Raw genomic sequence first — 18,232 nt, forward strand, 5'->3', positions numbered from 1 at the left:
GACGTCTCAGCGCTCACTGTAAAGCTCCGTGTCCCCACAGTTTTACCGGGATGTCGTGCTTCTGGGGCCGCCCGACTCGCGCCTCCGACGCCGCCCGTACCGGCCCGCCCCTCACGTGGTCCGGCAGCCGCGGCGGGGCGGCCGGCGTCGGCCGGAGGGGGGGGGAAACGGGGAGGGGGCGGGGCGGCGCGCGCGTCCGTTGCTAAGGCGGCGCAGCCTTGGAGGGCGCGCGCAGGCGCAGTGGCGCGCTGCGGTGCACTGTGGGATGGGAGCTCGGGGGCGCCGAGGAGGCGGAGGGCGGCGAGCGGCGGCGGCGGCGGCGGCGGCGGCGGCGACCCGGGCTGATCTGCGGCCGGGCCGGCTGAGGGGCTCGGGCGGCCAGCCGCGCAGCAGACGCCGCCATGAACGCGGCAGCGGTACGGCGGACGCAGGAGGCGCTGGGCAAGGTGATCCGGAGGCCGCCGCTGACGGAGAAGCTGCTGAACAAGCCCCCGTTCCGCTACCTGCACGACATCATCACCGAGGTGAGCCGGCGCCGAAGCGGCGGCCGGGGCGAGGCCGGGCTGCGGGCGGGCCCGGGTCCGCGGGCCCTCGCACGCCCGCCCTCCCCGTCCGGGCCCAGCCTCCTCGGCGCCCTCTCCCTGCCGCCCGGCGGGCGCTCCCGGCCTCTGGCAGCCTTGTTCCGTCGTTCTCGCTTGGTTCCTGGACGGCCGGGAAGAATGGAGCTCCTCCGTCTTCACCGCCCTCCCCTGGCTTCCCCGCATGGCTCGTGCAGTGACCGTCACACACTTGTTTTGGGGGGTGTTTTGGGGGGCTGGCGGGGGCACCCGAAAGGAGAACCAAAAGGCCGTGGTTGGGTGTTTACGGATACACAACCCAGCCTCCCTGGACTTAAGGCGGTGCGTCCCCAGGGACGGAGACCGGCGCTTTCCGGTTGGGCTGTCTCCAGTGAGGTGAGCTGTAAGGTACATAGAAATGGCAAAGCGAACATTCGTGGTTGACTGGGTCTGTCAAGGTCGCTGGTAACCACGCGGGTGGCAGCCCTATTTGCCTGGTGAACCAGGGCCTGGGCGGGGTGCTGCCTGGGTCCTAGGCGTCCCGCTGAACTTGCAGGCTCCGGATCTCGTATTTGCACCCAGTTTTGGACTTCAGCTGTTCTCTCTCTCTTCAGTAGGTTCGGTACCTTGTTCTTCTACAAACTTGATTATTTTGGCCGTCCTGCTTTAGCTTGTAATGTGAACTTCCCCTAGAATGCCTGTTCCCCCCCCCCCCCCGGTGTTAAAATTGTGTTTAGAAATGCTTTGGATTGTACCTCATTCCGAGGAGCACTGTCTCAATACCTCCCTGTGAACCACAGGGAGCAAGGAAAATTAGCTTAGCTGTGAACCCATCCATCACAGCTGAGGCCGCGCTTGCCCTGTTTGGCCCCATCCATGGCGGAGTAAGCCTCACTAGTGGAGACCCTGGGCCACCCAGAGGCCTGCTACAGAGCGTCCCTGCGGGAGGAAGGGGGAACATTCAGGTTGGAACGAATTTTGCAGGCCAAGTAGACAAGTAGGAAAAAGATGCATAGTCCCATTAGGAGCAGATCCTCCAGACGTTTCCTAAGCTAATGCGGAAATCAGTTTCTCATTTGTGAAAACACTGTCATCTCAATAAAAGTGTTAGAGATAATAGAAAATATTTTCATGTAGTAGGGGGAGAGCTTTTGTGAAGTTCTTTATTGTCTCTATCTTGTCTCTCTGTCTTTGTAGTTTTTTTTTTTTTTTTTCTTTCCAACGTGGGACTTGAACTCTGGGGGACTTTGTCCCTGAGCTCTTCAGCTCAAGGCTTGAGCCACAGCACCACTTCCAGTTTTCTGGTGGTTAATTGGAGATAAGAGTCTCATGGACTTTAGTTCCAAGGCTGGCTTTGAATAGCAATCCTCCAGTCTTAGCCTCCTGAGTAGCTAGGATTACAGGCGTGAGCCACTGCACCTGGCCTTGCCTTGGTAGTTTTAACCGTAAAGTTGAGTATGACTTCTTTCATCAAGATAAGCTTCCATTCTATGACATTGATGTGACTTCTCAGTAGCAATTACTGCTCACAATTTAAAACTTTCCAAAGTAGAGACAGAGAGCAAGCTCCAGGAATACTATATGATTATTATATTAAATGATCTCATCATTTTCACCTGTCTTCTCAATAGACCAAACTAACAAAACCTACTAGCTGGTGGCCACTGGTGCTTTACCCCTGTGATCCTAGCTACAAGAGACTAAGACCTGAGGATTTCAGTTTGATGCCAGCCCAGGCAGGAAACTCTGCCTAATTAACCACTAAAAAGCTTGAAGTGGAGCTATGGCTTGAGTGGTAGAGTGCTAACCATGAGTACAAGAGACAGCACCCTAGCCCTCAGTTCAAGCCCCAGGATTGGGAAAAAAAAATCAGAACGACAACAAAAAAGCAAACATAGGCCTTAGTAGCGTGCTGTGGAATGAAATCTTCTAGATTAATTAGAAATTATCATGATGTAAATGAAGTCCAAATAGTTTGAGTCCAGAGAAGAAGGCTGGCATAGCATGTGACTGGGTTTTGTTTTTAAAATCTGCCTCAAAGTAATATGTTTTCTAGTGGACCTAGGACACTTTCAGGTGTGTATGTCCTCTGGTTTTAGAGAATCCAGGACCCTGGCGGGTTATTCATGAGGGAAGAACAGAGAAAACCCACTGGTGTGGGCCAGGAACATAACCTAGTGATAGAGTGCTCACCTAGCATGCACTAAGCCCTGGGTTGGATTCCTCGGTACAACATAGTCAGATAAAGCAGGCTCAAGTGGCAGAGTACTAGCCTTGAGCAAAAACAAACAAAAAAACAAAATTGTCCAAGGACAGTGCCCAGGCCCAGAGTTCAAGCCCCAGGACTGGCAGAAAAAGAAAGAAAGAAAAAGAAAATTACTGGTTTGCAAGCTGTCTTCAGAGGCAATTATAGATCCAGGTTGCCTGAGGGGAGGAACAGAGGGGGGGGGAGGGAGGAGAGCGTGCCCGAAACAAAAGTAATGGGGATATCAACCATCCTAAGAAGTGAGGAGAAGACCCTCCAAAATTTCTAGCTTTGGGACTCAGGCTAAGCAGTTACTTTTGTTTCTGGAGTCCATTACCTCCTTGGTGACTGAGTGATGCTGGCAAAATGCCGCATGGGCAGATCCTTTGCCACTGAACTCTTTCTCCTCCCTGGAGTCCTTGCTGGGTTTGTCGTTGTGAGTGACTATGAAGGGCTTCAACAGTCAGGCTGCTTGTGACTGCCCCGAGCTCCTGTGGTCCCACGCTCCTTTGGATCCCTTGAACTGTATCATCTTGATCCCAACCTTGTGTGGTTGATTTCTCTTGTCGGCTGTGGGCTTTCTGAATGTTCCTTCCTCTAGCTCTTGTTAGCATCTGGTACCACTTTAGGTATGATTTCCCCTGGGGAGGTGTTCCTGGTACCTCTGGGCTCCTCTCCTTTCTTGGGATTCCCCACCACTTGTTTAGTGGCTGTAGTCTTGTCTTCATTGTCTGGCTGTTTTCTGAACCTGTCTGGCTTCTGCTTGATACAGTGCTGTGTGCTTTGGTAGTTACCAGATGTGTGTTGAGTATTGAGGAGATGAAAGATTGGAGTCCTGGGTTCCCTGAATTCTGACTGTCCTGCGTACGAATCAGTGAGTTAAGCTGATGAGGTAGCTGTCTTACAAGGTGTACAAGATGGCCTCTCTCTGTCCTTTGAAGGTGATTCGGATGACTGGCTTCATGAAGGGCCTCTACACAGACGCTGAGATGAAGTCAGATAACGTCAAGGTAGGTTTGAGTATGGGGTCCTCTCCACATTTCTTGCTTTAATAACAGATTGTTTTATAGACTCATCTTGTGGCATAGATCTTTTATAAAAATGCTGATAGATGTTTACCATCTATTTTTTAATTTGTGAGTTGATGTAAAACCCTTTTCATTTCTTGGTTGTTGTTGTTGTTTGTGGCATCTGTATGCCATGCTAAATTTATCTACAGAAAAACAATTAGACTAGAGTGCTTGTGGCTCATGCCTATAATCCTAACTATGAAAGAGGCTGAGATCTGAGAATTGTGGTTTGAAGTCAATATGGGAAAAGTTTGCCAAATTCCATCTCTAAAGAACCAGCAAAAAGCTGGGAGATTGGCCTAATGGTAGAGTGCTTTCCTGGCATGCAGGACCTGGGTTCGATTCCTCTATACCATATATAAAGAAAAAGAAGTGGTGCTGTGTGACTCCAGTGGTAGAGTACTGGCCTTGAGCTTTCTCAAGGACAGTGCCCAGGCCCTTACTTAAGTCCTAGGACTGGCAAAAAAAAAAAAAAAAGAGGCTGGGCTAGAGGTATAGCTTAAGTGGTAGAGGGTCAGCCTAGCAAGCAGGAGGCTGTGAGTTCAAACCCCAGTATTGCTTAAAAAAAAAAAAAAAGTAAAAGAAACAAAACTGATAGCCTGTAATATAAGCTGTTTAGGAGGCTGAGATCTGAGAATTGTGGGTTGAGGCCAGCTCGGACAGAAAAGTCCATGAGACTCTTATCTCCAACAAACTACTCAGAAGAAGCTAGGAGTGATGCTGTGCCTCAAATGGTAGAATACCAGTGCTGACCAAAAGAAACTGGGGGATGGTACCCAGGCCCTGAGTCCAAGTCCCAGGACCTGCAAAAACAAAAATAAGAAAAAACAAAACCTGCAGACTTAGGAAGATGTGGTGGCAGCACAGCCTATAATCTCATCGCTTGGGAGGCTGAGGCAGTAATCAAGAGTTTGAACCTAGCCTGGGCCAGTAGAGCAAGACCTTTTCTTAAAAAACAAGCAGAACAACCAAAAATAATTTGTATTTTAAAGACTAATACTGGCTTATCAAAACTTGAGTAAGTAGTTTTTGTTGTGTAACAAAAGATCAGCATTTCTAAAATGGTCATCCATCTCTTTAAGGCAGATATGTTCTGTGCCTGTGGAACATACTGAGCATAATGCACACTCAGGTATTTTGATGTGTTTATTTTATACAATCTGAAGAGAAATCATTGTAGTAATATGTATATTTTAAATGGCAACATTTCAGGATAAAGATGCAAAAATTAGCTTCTTACAGAAGGCCATAGACGTGGTTGTGATGGTTTCAGGAGAGCCCCTATCAGCCAAACCAGCCCGCATTGTGGCAGGACATGAGCCTGAAAGAACAAATGAACTGCTTCAGATGATTGGAAAGTGCTGTCTCAACAAGGTAACGCTGCAGGCCCACTGCACACCCCTTTCCTGTCCAAGGGGCAGTACGTGAGCAAGGAACGAAGTCATGTCTTGGGAGAGTTTGATGGCTATTCTCCTTTGCTTTTCTTCCACCTATTCTGGAGCCTTTGAGATCCAGGAGACTTCTCCATTTGTAACAGTGTGAGAAAATGTCCAGGAGTGCTGTGCACATGAGAAGGTGGATGTCCCAGAACTTTGTTCTCTGCCTGCTCCTTTCTTCTTCTGAGGTCTCTTTTGAGGACAGCCTGTTTGTTCCACTGGGGCTGGGGAACAGAGGTGCTGTTCATCTTCCTTGGGGCTGTGGGGAAGTCTCTGCTCTCTTCTTGCCTGTCTAGCCTCTGGTGCCTCCCTCCCTCCCTCCCTCCTTTGTGGCTAGTAAAGAGCTGGGCCACCTTCAAAGGATCCCAGGGAATGGATTTGATCCTCCTGTGCCCTCACTGTGGGCTGTGAATGTGGTGTCAGGCCTGAGCCTCCTGGTTAGCCCCAGCCTGGACTTCATCTGCTTGGATGTTGGAGGACATCATCCTGATGGCCATCCTTTGTGCAAGCCAAGTAGCTCCACAGTGGACCAGAGTGGAGCCTTCACCAAGAGTGTGATTGACACCTCCCATCTGATGGGGACTGGCCTTAGATGTGTCCAACTGGGAGCAGGAGTGGTTTGGGGTGCATACTGGTCAGACCAGCTTGAAGAGGCCTCAAGAGAGCCTAGCTGTCATCTAGGTCCAGATCCAGATGTAGATTTTGCTAATATGCTTGTCCCTGTCTCCAGACTGCCACCCCTCATCCTCTGTGTGGTTCTTTTTTCTGAAAGGCAGATTGGACTCTAATTTTACCTGCTGTATCATTTACTGGCCCCAGCCCTGGCTCATGGCCCCTAAAGACCCACTGGTACCTTTTTCAGGTTCTGTCCTTGCCCTGCACACCCACTCACTTTGTTCTGCTCTGCTCCACTCAACTCCATTCAGCTTCATTCCCCTCCATACCACCCACGCCACTGTACCAACCCAACCCATCCATTCCACTCCATTCCTCCTCATTCTACTCTAGTTATCACATCCATCTGATATCTGCACTGGGTATTCTCCCTCACTTTATTCCTTTTTCTCAGTGCCCACTGATTTCTCTGGGCCTGGCTACCTCCCTCCTCCAGCTTCACTAGCCAGCTGTGAGGAACCTGTGAGGTTTGTTCAGGGCTGGGGTTCTTCCCTTCCATTCTTCAGAGCATGTGGCTGTCCACTTGTTTTTGTCTTCTCCAGTTGTCAATTTATCCTGGATCCTTACAGCTGGTGTTAGCATGTAGTCACTTGTGCACCCTTGTGAAGAGGATGAGCTAGTGAGCAGAGCTGCTAAGAGGGGCTTATTACCCTATACTACACTGAGGGTTTGACAAGTATGTTGCAGAGTGACTTTGGCATTTGATAAAGCTTAACCTGGACCATATCCTCCCCCCTACACCTTTTAAAATTGTGTTAAAAATTCACATACTGTTTAATACATCCATAGTGTTACACAACCATCACTACCATCCATTGCCAGAACTGTTTTCAAAACTCCTGCATGGGCCGGGAGTTTGGCCTAGTGGTAGAGTGCTTGCCTAGCATGCACGAAGACCCGGGTTCAACTCCTCGGTACCACATACATAGAAAAAAGCCGGAAGTGGTGCTGAGGCTCAAGTGGTAGAGTTCTAGCCTTGAGAAAAATCCAAGGACAGTGCTCAGGCCCTGAGCTCAAGCCCAGGACTGGCAAAAACAAAAACAAAAAACCCCCCCAAAAAACCTCCTGTAAATCTGAGATTCCATACCCTTGAACAGAAACTCCTGGTAACCACCCTTATCTTTCTGTCACTATAAGTTTGACCACCCCAGGTGGTCCTTTTCTGATTGGCTTATTTTACTAGCATTGTATCTTCAAGATTGAAGAACATTTTACCCATACCAGGATTTGCTCCCTTCTTCAAGGTTGCCAATATTGTCTTATGTACATAGACCATGTTTTGCCGATAAATGGATTTGTGAGTGGATGCTGGATTGGTTGCTTCCATTTTTCTTCCCTATCTAAGATTAAGCTGCCATAAACATTGTATGGAAATAAGATCAGTTTTGATTTTCTTTATGTATAAATGCAGAGGAAAAAAACCACTAAGTTGTACAGGTAATACTGTGTCGGATCTTCTGAGGAGGTGTTTTCCATAGCAATGGCACAATTTTACATTCCTTCCACAGTTTCAGGGTTCCCATGTTTTCCTTACCAATTATTACTACTGCCTTTTTGTTTCTAGTGGATATGAGGCCATGGGATCATATCTTCAGCTCCTTTAGCTGAGCTTCTGTGATTTCATTAGCAATAGAAAGTTTTTGTAGAGCTCTCTGAGTCAGCTTTGTTCACCTTGAACCATCCACTTATACATCCACTCATGGAGATGAACTAGGCTCACACATCCACTCACGCATTTACTCATCGAGATGGACTGGAGCTCTTGAGCTGAGCGAATCCTTGTTCATCCACTTGAGACTAATTAGCTGGGCAGTCCTTTCTCGTGCGCATCATTGGTGACAGCAAGAGCTGCTGTTTTCTCTGGAATAGTAATGCTTTCTCATAAAATTTTACAGTAAACAGAAAAATCTGTTTAAAAAACTACTTTAAATGCCATATTCATTTGTTGAGTATTAATCTTTCATTTCACCTTGCATTTTATTGGCTGACATGTGGACCACCAGCTGTCCAGTGATGATGCAGTGAAGAGGGTTTTAACTGGAGAAAAGGGGGACGTGAGAGGAAGGGCCTTGCGGACCTCTAAGTCTCAGGAGCTGGACAGTAAGAATGTGAAGGAGGAAGAGTCCAGAACACACAAAGAGGTGAGTTACAAGATGCACATCTTGAAAACACTGAACCTTTTTGACCTAGACGAGATGATGCATGTCTTTTTTTTTTTTTTTTTGAAGGAGAAAAGAAACTCTGAAATAAAGGATGGAAGTACAAACAGAGAGGGAAAACAGAAGGAAGAAATGAAAGAAGAAAGCAAATCCAGGGACAAGGAGAAGATCAAGGAGAATGGCAGAGACCGACATGAGGATCCTGACAAAGACAAGTACCGAGAAGGGGAGAGAGAGAAAAGCAGAAACAGGGCCAAGCAGGACAGAGACAAAGACAGAGGACACAAGGACCGGGACCGAGATGCAGACCGGGAGAAGGAGAGAGACAGGAGGGGTGAGGGAGGGAAAGAAAAAGAGAGGTTGAAAGACAGGGACCGAGAGCGTGATCGTGACAAGGGGAAAGACCGGGAGCGGCGGAGAGTGAAGAATGGGGAGCATGCCAAGGACCATGACCGTGACAAGAGCAGAGAGCAGGAGAAACTGGAGAAAAAGGTAAGTACGGATTTACACACTAACTTAGACCTTGGCAGTTTTTAAGGGAGTCCTTCTTAGAATGTGATTAAGAAACTGGTTTTCTTTTACACTGACTTGAAATTGCATCCCTCTTGAACTTCTGGTAGCAACTGGAAGGAATTCTGGCTTTTTTTTTTTTTTTTTTGGCGGTTGTAGGGCTTGAACTCTGGGCCTAGGCACAGTCCCTGAGCTCTTCAGCTCAAGGCTACCGCCCTACCCCTGGGTCTGGGTGCTGTTCCTAGGCTCTTTAGCTCAAGGCTACCACCCTACTCCTTGAGCCACAGCCCCACTTCTGGTTTTCTAGTGGTTAGTTGGAGATGAGAGTCACAGACTTCAGTGCCTGGGCTGGCTTTGAACCGCAATCCTCAGATCTCAGCCTCCTGAGTAGTTAGGATGACAGGCGTGAGGCACCATGCCCAGCTAATTCTGGCTGCTTGCCTGATGTCTTTTTCTTTCTAATTTTTAAAGGTTTATGTTACTCATTAGCAGTTCATTATTCAACCTGTTATCATGGTTTTTATTAAGGTTTTATTGAGGTTTATTAGAGTCTGGTAGGATTTCAGCTAGTTCCCACTTCATATCCACCAGATATGTTTTGGGTTTATTATCTGTGTGTGTGTTAGTGAATTTCTAGTCCAGGTGAGTGATGGGCACATAGTAGGTCCGTAAAATATTTTTTGTAAGGAGTGGATTGTGAGTCAGGACAGGGGTGATAGACACCTCTCAGGAAGTGGTCCCTTAGGACCAGAGGCCTTTGGATGGGGCCATGGCCTAGGAGGAGTGTAAGCCAATTAGGTACCAACAGGTACTAGCTGTCCACTGACTTTGAAGACTCTTTCCAGGCTGAGAGGGTCATGTTCGCCTTGCCAGATAGTTTCCAGTTTGCCTTCCTCTAGGTGTCTCCTACGTGTGTTTTGGGGATGGAGGGCTTTTCTGAAGATTGACATCATAAGCCTGTTTACAGATAGGGTCATTTGTCTGTATGGTCGTGTATAGTATGGAACTTAAGGATGAAAGCTACTCCAAAAGTCTTTTAAGACATGAGCAAAACTTCAGTTGACTAATTCTGGCTTAATGAGAAATATTTTAGGTAAATTTTGGATTAGCCAGAAAATTCTTTTGTGGTTTCAAACTATATTTCCTAAATATTCAAGTTACTTTTGGACTCATCTTGTGGGTCAGGACATTTTTTTTCCTGTTGCCTTTCTTGTGGGTCAGAGTATATCAAGAGTCATGGTAATCTGAGTGGAAGCCGTGATGTAGCCTGTCTATGAAAATCATTGTGCACCCATTTTTAGATCTGCTATTACAGCAAGAAGAGGGTTCACTGTCCAAAAAGTGTGTTGTGGTTTTGTTTGTCATTCAGTATGTGGTTCTGCTGGGAACCTTTGAGTTTTACTGTTATAATGTCACTTTTTACCCAGACACATCCTACAGCAACATAGCCATGGTCCATGTCATAGAAACGTAGGCTGCTGTGTGTTTATAAATTAGAGACATTCACTATCTTTTCTTCTTTTTAGCGGTCTAAGCCAATGTATTTTCCATTGGCAAAGGTTTTGTGAGGTGTTTTGTAGCATGTTTTCCTGGTGGAAGGCAGCCCCGAATGGAACAACCTTCAGTCTGCAAAGTCTTCAGATTGACCCCACGTGTGGTCCCTAGAGTTGCTGATGCTAAGACTAATTGTTATGTAGAAGACAATTCCATAGAGAAATGTTTGGGTTTCATCAGAACCATGTATAAATTGAGTATGGTGGACAAGTGTGTGTGTATATATATGGTTTGTTTAGAAGAATTTGAGACCAGGAAAGGAGGTCAGATTTGTGTAGATCTTTGGTGGTGATTTTGTTTAACTGGCTGTTCTGTAAATCTGTAGGTGTCTTTAATGAGCTGTATGGATCTAAGAATCAAGGGCATCATCTTCTGTGTTTGGCAGTGCCATGAAGGCATGAGTTGCTGTGAGACACTTTTCAAAGAACCCCAGGTCCTAAAACGGGGGTTAGCACTCCATTGAGAGCAGCAGGTATAGCAGCCAGGCTACACTGTAGCCCCTCTATTCTCCAGTTTCCCCATCCAATTTCTATCAAGAACAGAAGATGAAGTCTCCTCTAGCCGTCTTGTGGGTGCTGGTGAAGAAAGGTGAAACTCAATGATGGCTAGAGCTTACTGGCTGTGATGTCTGAGGGCTCAGTCGCCTCCAGACCATCTATGTTAGGGTAGCAGTGGCAGTGAGACTTGAGAGGGTGACCCATCTAGGAGGAACCTGCACTCAGGTCATTGTCTGATCCATTAATTTAGGATTCTCCTGTCTCCAGCAGAGTAGTAGCAACTAATGAGATTTGGAGCAGTAACTGGTGTATAGTGTTACTTGAAAGATTTTACAGATTTGAATAATTACAAAGTTTAAAGAAATGTTTTTCTTTTTCTAGTCAGCAGGCTCAGCAGAGGTGTCTAAAAAGTTGTCAGAAGGCTCTTTAAAAGACTGCAAAACAGAAATTGAGGTAAGCTTTAAGGAAGTTTCAAGGATGCAGCTCTAGTAGAATCACGAAGCTTTTTCTTCTTCTGGTCTGATAGGTCTGGGAAGAAACTGGTTCGAGCTTACCCAGAGTGGCCCTTTATTGTTAAAATAGTGACTTATATGCCAGGTACCAATGGCTCATGCCTGTCATCTTAGCTACTGAGGAGTTCAAGATCTGAGGATCAAGGTTTGAAGTCAGTCCACGTAGGACCTTTATTTCTAATTAACCACCAAACAGCTAGAAGTGGGGCTGTAGCCCAAATCATAAAGCATTAGCCTTGAATATGAAAGCTCAGGGACAGCACCTAGGCCCTGAGTTCAAGCCCCTGAACTAGTGACTTACGTGGTTTGTCCCTTAGTAAAACAAGGTAGTTTTCTATGGATATTTCTGGGATTATTTGTACCTTGACAGGGATATGGTGTAGACAGATGGGGGAGAGAGTGGAGGTGGCACTGAGGATGACTCTGGGAAGGATTAAGTCACTATGTTGACAAGAAAGAGAGGGCCTCTAAGTTCTGCCCTATGGGGCGGTACACTCATGGCCTGTCATCTTTGGTAAATCATCCTGTGAGTTGTAGACTCACCTTGAGTAATACAGTGCCATTGAAGAGTTGAAGCCAGTTTTTATCATCCGTTTGGAAGTATTCTCATAGAGGAGATGAAGGATGTGGATAGCAGGGCTGGGAATGTGGACTAGTGGTAAAGTTCTTTCCTAGTATGCAGGAAGCCCTGGGTTCCATTTCTCAATACCACATCTACAGAACAAGCCAGAAGTGTCGTTGTGGCTGAAGTGGCAGAACACTAGCCTTGAGCAAAAAGTGTCCAAGGAGAGTGCCCAGGCCCTGAGTTCAAGCCCCAGGACTGGCAAAAGAAAAAAGAAGGATATGAGTAGGGCTGGGACCTGTTGGGGTCCACTGTGGCCGCTCAGGAGAAGTCACTGGACTAGATCCATGCCAACAGGAGAAGATAGGAGATAGGGCTGTCCTGTGTTCCCTGACTTATAGTTTGTTGAAATGTGGTATAAGGTTTCAGAGTTGAGTACAAATGCATTTCAGTCATTAAGAGCACACAGTATACACCACATAACAATGTTTCAGTAATAGATGAACTGTATACACACTTGTATGCAATCCTCTAAGATCATGTCACCTAATGGCACACCTTTGTGTATGTAAGTACACTGAAGGTGTTGGCAACGAGGATATTGCTTAATGATGCAAGACAATTCTCCAGGTGCATCTTTTAGATCACAGCTGTGGATGGCAGCAGAGATAGTCCTCAAGTGTACATCTGCCAGAGCCATTTGGATATTCACAACATCATTAGTGGTCTATATAGTTATCAATGGAGGCAAATGCTTGGGCAGCTGCTAAGCCTATGAGAAGCACCTGTGTCTGTTCTGACCTGCATCAGATGACCCTGCAAGGGTCATCCTTTTTTTTTTTTTTGGTGGGTCATGAGGCTTGAACTTGGCCTGGGCGCTGTCCCTGAGCTCTTCAGCTCAAGGCTACCGTCCTACCCCTGGGCCTGGGTGCTGTCCCTGAGCTCTTCAGCTCAAGGCTACTGTCCTACCATCGAGCCAAGCCCCACTTCCCATTTTCTAGAAGTTAGTTGGAAATAAGAGTCCCGGGTCCTTTTGTGCCTGGGCTGGCTTTGAACCTTGATCCTCAGATCTCAGCCTCCTGAGTAGCTAGGATTACAGGCATGAGCCACCGTGCCCGGCTAGGGGTCATCCTTATACAGCCCTGGAACAGATGTTACCACCTCTGTCTAAGCAGTACCTCTGCAAACAGGCTCAGTGGATTGCTGCCCCACCTGAGGCTATACAAAAGCTTGTATGTTTAAGGTGAAAGAGGGTTAACTGCCTTCTCTCTCACATCTTGAGGGGGTTGGACAGCTCTCCTTTCAGATTGGGGTGCTGCAGTTTGAATACTTGTTCTTCCTCGAATAAAGCTTGAGAAAGAAACCTGCCGACGCTATCAATATGCATGTACCACTTAACTTCCTATCACTCTTTTTTCCTTTAAGGTTGAAAATTCCATGAGTACAGGGAAGTCATCAAAAAACTCGAAACGGCGATCCAAAAATGCTGTGGAAGGTACTGCAAAGTGGCTTGTATGTGGAGAGCTTCTGGGGGAGGAACAGAGCTGCCATGGCTAGGAGCTAGCAGACTGCTCTGCACAGGTGACTTGTGCCCTACACGTGCACACTCACACTACTTCTTACAACACCACACAAGGGACAGGGTAATTTCCGTTCACTAGAAACCTGTAGAGAAGCCTAAAAGACATTATGGAATTTTCACCTTGTAAAAATAAGTGCTAGCCATCTTGGTTTCATGGGTCTTTATCTCTCACGTTGGTAGGCAGATTTCATCCTATTACAATCTGAACAAAAAGAGTAGACAGGCAGATGAAGATGTTCATGTGTGTAAAAGACACAAAAAGTTATCACTGGAGTCATGCTAAATGTGAGCTCACTTGCCTGGCTCAAGGGTAGAATCTTTGTAGCAGCCCAGGAAATGGGATGAGAGTTCTGGGAAAGCGGGGAAGTACTGGCAGTGCTGGTAATGTAGAAGGCTCTTCATTAATATGTGAAGTGGCTTTGAAACAGCAATAGTGGATCCTGAAAAAATCCCTCTTTCCCCAACTGTGTAAGTTCAAGACATTTGGCAAAAATGTAGAAGTTGGAATTTTTCATCCAGCAATGAAACTTGTGTGGTAAGTCCCACTTTTTGTGCCAGTAAGTGATGCTGCAGTAAAATTATATACCAGAACTGTGCTGATGGTGGGAGAAGTACTCAGAAAATATGTCTTTTAAAATTTGTTTCTGCAGAGTGTGCTTGGTTTTGTTTCTGATTTTTTTTTTTTTTTTTGGTGCCAGTCTTGGGGCTTGAACTCAGACCCTGAGCACTGTCCTTTGGCTTTTCCCTCAAAGCTAGCACTCTGGCACTTGAGCCACAGCACCGCTTCTGGCTTTTTTCTAAGTATGTGGTACCAAGGAATTGAACCTGGGTCTTTGTGCATGTTAGGCAAGCACTCTACCACTAGGCCCAACTCCCGGCCCCTTGTTTCTGATTTTTTAAGAGTTTAATTTTTGTATGTGTGTGTTAGTTCTAGGGCTTTAACTAGGTACTGTCTCTGAGCTTCCTTGATTTGAGCAAGAAAGCAACTCCACTTCAAGCTTTTTGTGTCATTAATTGGAGTTAGGAGTCTCAATTACTTTCCTGCCCGGGGCCGGCTTCGACCTTGGTCCTCATTTCTCAGCCTCCTGAGCAGGATTACGGGTATGAGCCACTAGTTTCCATCACTTGGTAATTTGTCTAACAATTTGAGATATGAAGATTTATGTTTAAGCAGTCATATTTATGTACATGTTTAACCTTTCTAACCAGTCTCCTATTTTAATTCATGTTGTAAGTTAAGGCTCTGGAATTGTTTATATTTTCATAATAACTTAGCAGTTTTAGAATTATGTGCTAGTTAAATTTTACCTCTCCCTTGTGCTCTGCAGGGCCTTGTCTTCTGAGGTCTGTTTTCTTTTTCTTGTTTTTACTTCCACTGTTTTTTTTGTTGTTGTTGCTGTGGTTTGTTTTGTTTTGTTAATTGTGGGGCTTGAACTCAGGGCCTGGGCACTGGCTTGGGCTTTCTCAAGGCTTGCCCTTGACCACTTGAGCCACAGCACTACTTCCGGCCTTTTCTGTGTATGTGAGACCGAGGAATTGAACCCAGGGCTTCATGCATGCTTGGCAAGCACTCTACCACTAAGCCACACTCCCGGCTATCCTCCACTATTTTCTGTTTTACTGTTTGCTGTTATTATTCTTTACAAAAAATAAGCTACTTTTTGTTGTTGTTGTTCTTCATGACACATTTTAGGGAGATGTCAAACCTCTCAGGACTTTTAGCTGATTTGTGTTATAGTTGTGCTTTCCTTAGTCGAGAGGATTGAATCCTTTTACTTTTCAAGTTGGTCAAGTGTCTTCTCTTCTGAAGAGACGTGTGTGCATGTGCTGGTGTGTCAGTCAGAGTGATGGCTGATGGCTTTGGTGGTAGGAACTTTTTTTCCTTTGTGTTTTATAATGATACTTGTTGGTTGGAGATTTGTGCTGATTTTTGTAGTAGTATGCTAAATCCAGCCTTCATTTCTTAGTTAGTCCAGTAGTTCTCCCACTGTTGCTTAGGGTTTTTCAGTAGACAGTTGTCTGCTGATCACTCAAGACACTTCCTCTGTTTCCTGCAGGACTGGTATCTCGGGATCTTTCTTAGAATAGTTACCAGATTGTTCTCATAGGGACTTGCAGGCTTTGTAGCAATGAGCTTCAGTCAGTAGTACAGTGGACTTCTTCCTGCCTGCTGGCCAGGTACTGACCTTCCCCAGGCCCTCCCACAGCCACGCTGGCATGTCCCAGCATTCTACCATGTGCCAAGAAGTGCATAAGACATGGACTTCTGTATTCCATTGAAGGGTGAGCTTTGCATCCATGTGACTGTGAGGGTACTAGATGTTAGCTGTATGTAGATTTCTTAATCTCTGTGAACTCAAAAGACATTCTGCATAAGAATGTGGTAATTTCTGCTTATTCCTAAGTAGCATGTTACAGCAGAACTGATAATTGAGTTATTGAGTACATTTTAATTCATTTTAAAAAATAACTATCCAGCATTGCAAAGTAAGTTTAATACCTATTTTCATTGTGCAATTTCATGTCAGGAAGAAAGGACACTAGAACCAGTGAAAATAGCCTTTCCCCTGAAAAAGAACATAACTCTTCCTACCGTAAAGCTAAGAAGGAACGTGCTATGATGCAGCTCGGTAAGACTCAGTGGGCTGTAGTGAGGCTGTGCGTGAATGTCTGAGAGTTGAACTTGTCACTGCTGGTCCATGGAGTCACTGCACATGGAGCTGTGTGAGGTGACCATAGAGAACCTGCCCTGCAGGACTGCCCTGAGCTCCTGACACCTCAGCCAGAGTGTAGGTAGAGGAACGTGGACCCTGCTGGAACAGAGTGTGGGCTGCCCTCAGCTAGCTGAGGTTGTTCCAGCTCAGCTCAGGCATAGACTGCAATTATCCATTGGAGCCTTCCTTCCTTTATTGTGCAGACATTTATAATTATGAAAAGAACACGGTGCAGACTTGCATGCAGTTAGTGATTATTTTGAAGGTAAATGGAATCAAGAGAAGTAGGGATGGAGGGGTGTAAACAAGCATGGAGGGCTTCCCTGAACTTCGTAGAGCTGGCTGGAGAGGTGTCCAGGGACCTTGGCAGAGACCCTGAGGTAGAAGACAGGCTTGACTGCATGTGTCAGAAAGTCCACCTCTGAGACTTGGGGAAAAGGTGGCAAGGATTGGAGAAGCTGTGAGCTGCAGGCTGGGCCGCACTGGAGTTGTTAGCAAGGCCCTGGTAGGTTTAAGTAGGACAATAACCAGATCTGACTTGTGTTTTAAAAGCACCTCCTTCTGAAGCTGGAGGGCAAGACTAGAGGCTGGAGAGTGGTGAGGAATCTGGATGCCGAATGAGGGCGGTCAGATAGGTGCTGTGGGGGAGCAGTTGGCGTGCAGGATGGCCATAAAGGTGACAACTATAATGGATTTGTTGCTGCTTGTTAGAAAGGAGAACAATCAGAGGGAGCCACATTTGGTAGTACACAGAGGCAGTACCACTTACTGAGGGTTGGATACATCCAGTCTGAGGTGTTAGAGGTGTGCATGGAGGTGGTTGTAGGCCTGCCATTAAGGAGAGTTGTGGGAGCCAAAGGTGAGATACAACCTGAGTGTTAATGAGCATAGCCAGGAGGATTTGTTGAGCTTCAGACTTGCTAGGACTCAAAGGCTGGTAGAGCGAGAATCTGGCAGAGAGAGCAAGGCCTCCCAGCCTAAGGAGAACTTGGAGTGTGGATGTCTTGAGTCTCTTGTGCTGGGGAGGGGACAGGGTTTCCCATCTTGCCTTCAGAGGAGTGCTTTCTGAACAGTGGAGTTGGGGTAGTTTTATGGACCCCCTGTCAATCTCACTAAAGCAACCAAACAAAAATGTTTATAGAATTTTAATCTGCTGTTAGCCATTTTATATCAGGAAAGAAAGGATAATATTTCAACTAAAATTTTATTGTTTTTGTTTTTTGTCAGTCGTAGGGCTTGAACTCAGGGTGTTGTCCTTGATCTCTTTTGTTCAAGACTAGCACTTTACCACTTTGAGCCACAGGTTCACTTTCAGCTAAAATTTTAGACTCTGCAGTGTGTGGATTTAGTAATGAACCAGATCAGGAAACTACAGCTTCACAAATGGGTAAGAAAAATGTCTTCTTTAGTCAAAACTCCTCTATTTTGGTATGAAATGTTCACAAAGAATTTGTAACTACAAATTGTTTGTTTCTTTTTGATGCCAGTACTGGAGCTTGAGCTCAGGGCCTGAGCACTGTCCTTGGGCTTTCCTCAAGGCTAGAGCTCTACACTTGAGCCACAGCATCACTTCCAGCTTTTCTATGTGTGTGGTATACCGAGGAATCAAACCCAGGTCTTCATGCATGCTAGGCAAGCACTCTGCCACTTGGCCAAACTCTTGGCCCCACAAATTATTTCTTATTCTGACCACTTTTTAATGTTTTTCAAGTTTTTATGTGTAAGATATATACTATATGTGAAAGGATATGTATTAATATGTGAAAGGTAAAAGGTACACTGTATATGTGTCAATATAAGTCTAGTTGTGTCCTTTTTTTTTGGGGTGGGGGTGAAGGCTGAACTTGGCTTCCTACTTGCTAGACAGGTAGACAGGCCCACCTCCAGCCGCAAGATGCTTTCTTAATCTTGCTTTGTTAGAATTTTATTATAAGGTGATATGATTACAAAGAGGAATTATGAATACAGTTTATACGTAATTTCCATTAAGACTTCTCTACTTTGTTCCATTCAGACTTCACAGTAAGGCTTTCGCTGTGAAGCAAGGGAGGATGTGACCTGCTCTTACCCATTTAATCGTACACTGGCAGTGTAACACACATGGGGGTTATCTTTAATTAAATGTCAGTGTCCAGAGCTCTGTGACTTCAGTTTAGGTT

At 46.0% G+C, this 18,232-nt stretch overlaps 1 protein-coding gene across 12 annotated transcripts in view; it reads left to right on the forward strand.

The window, feature by feature from the left end:
* Window positions 1–322: 322 nt before the first annotated feature.
* Ift54 (intraflagellar transport 54) overlaps window positions 323–18,232 on the forward strand; it is a 56,184-nt gene continuing 38,274 nt past the window's right edge. For 5 of the 12 annotated variants that reach the window (XM_090355151.1, XM_090355149.1, XM_090355150.1 and 2 more), the window contains exons 1-8: window positions 323–524; window positions 3,744–3,812; window positions 5,085–5,246; window positions 7,987–8,124; window positions 8,212–8,634; window positions 11,085–11,156; window positions 13,203–13,272; window positions 15,888–15,989. In XM_090355151.1, the coding sequence (XP_090211277.1) occupies window positions 402–524; window positions 3,744–3,812; window positions 5,085–5,246; window positions 7,987–8,124; window positions 8,212–8,634; window positions 11,085–11,156; window positions 13,203–13,272; window positions 15,888–15,989 (1,159 nt within the window). In that variant the 5' untranslated portion in view covers window positions 323–401. The remainder of the gene's footprint in view (window positions 525–3,743; window positions 3,813–5,084; window positions 5,247–7,986; window positions 8,125–8,211; window positions 8,635–11,084; window positions 11,157–13,202; window positions 13,273–15,887; window positions 15,990–18,232) is intronic. The other 7 variants (XM_090355155.1, XM_090355156.1, XM_090355159.1 and 4 more) reach the window with 2 other exon arrangements.

Source organism: Megascapheus bottae, chromosome 21 (assembly GCF_031878675.1).
Source record: "Megascapheus bottae isolate mThoBot1 chromosome 21, mThoBot2.hap1, whole genome shotgun sequence".
Lineage (NCBI taxonomy): Eukaryota > Metazoa > Chordata > Mammalia > Rodentia > Geomyidae > Megascapheus > Megascapheus bottae.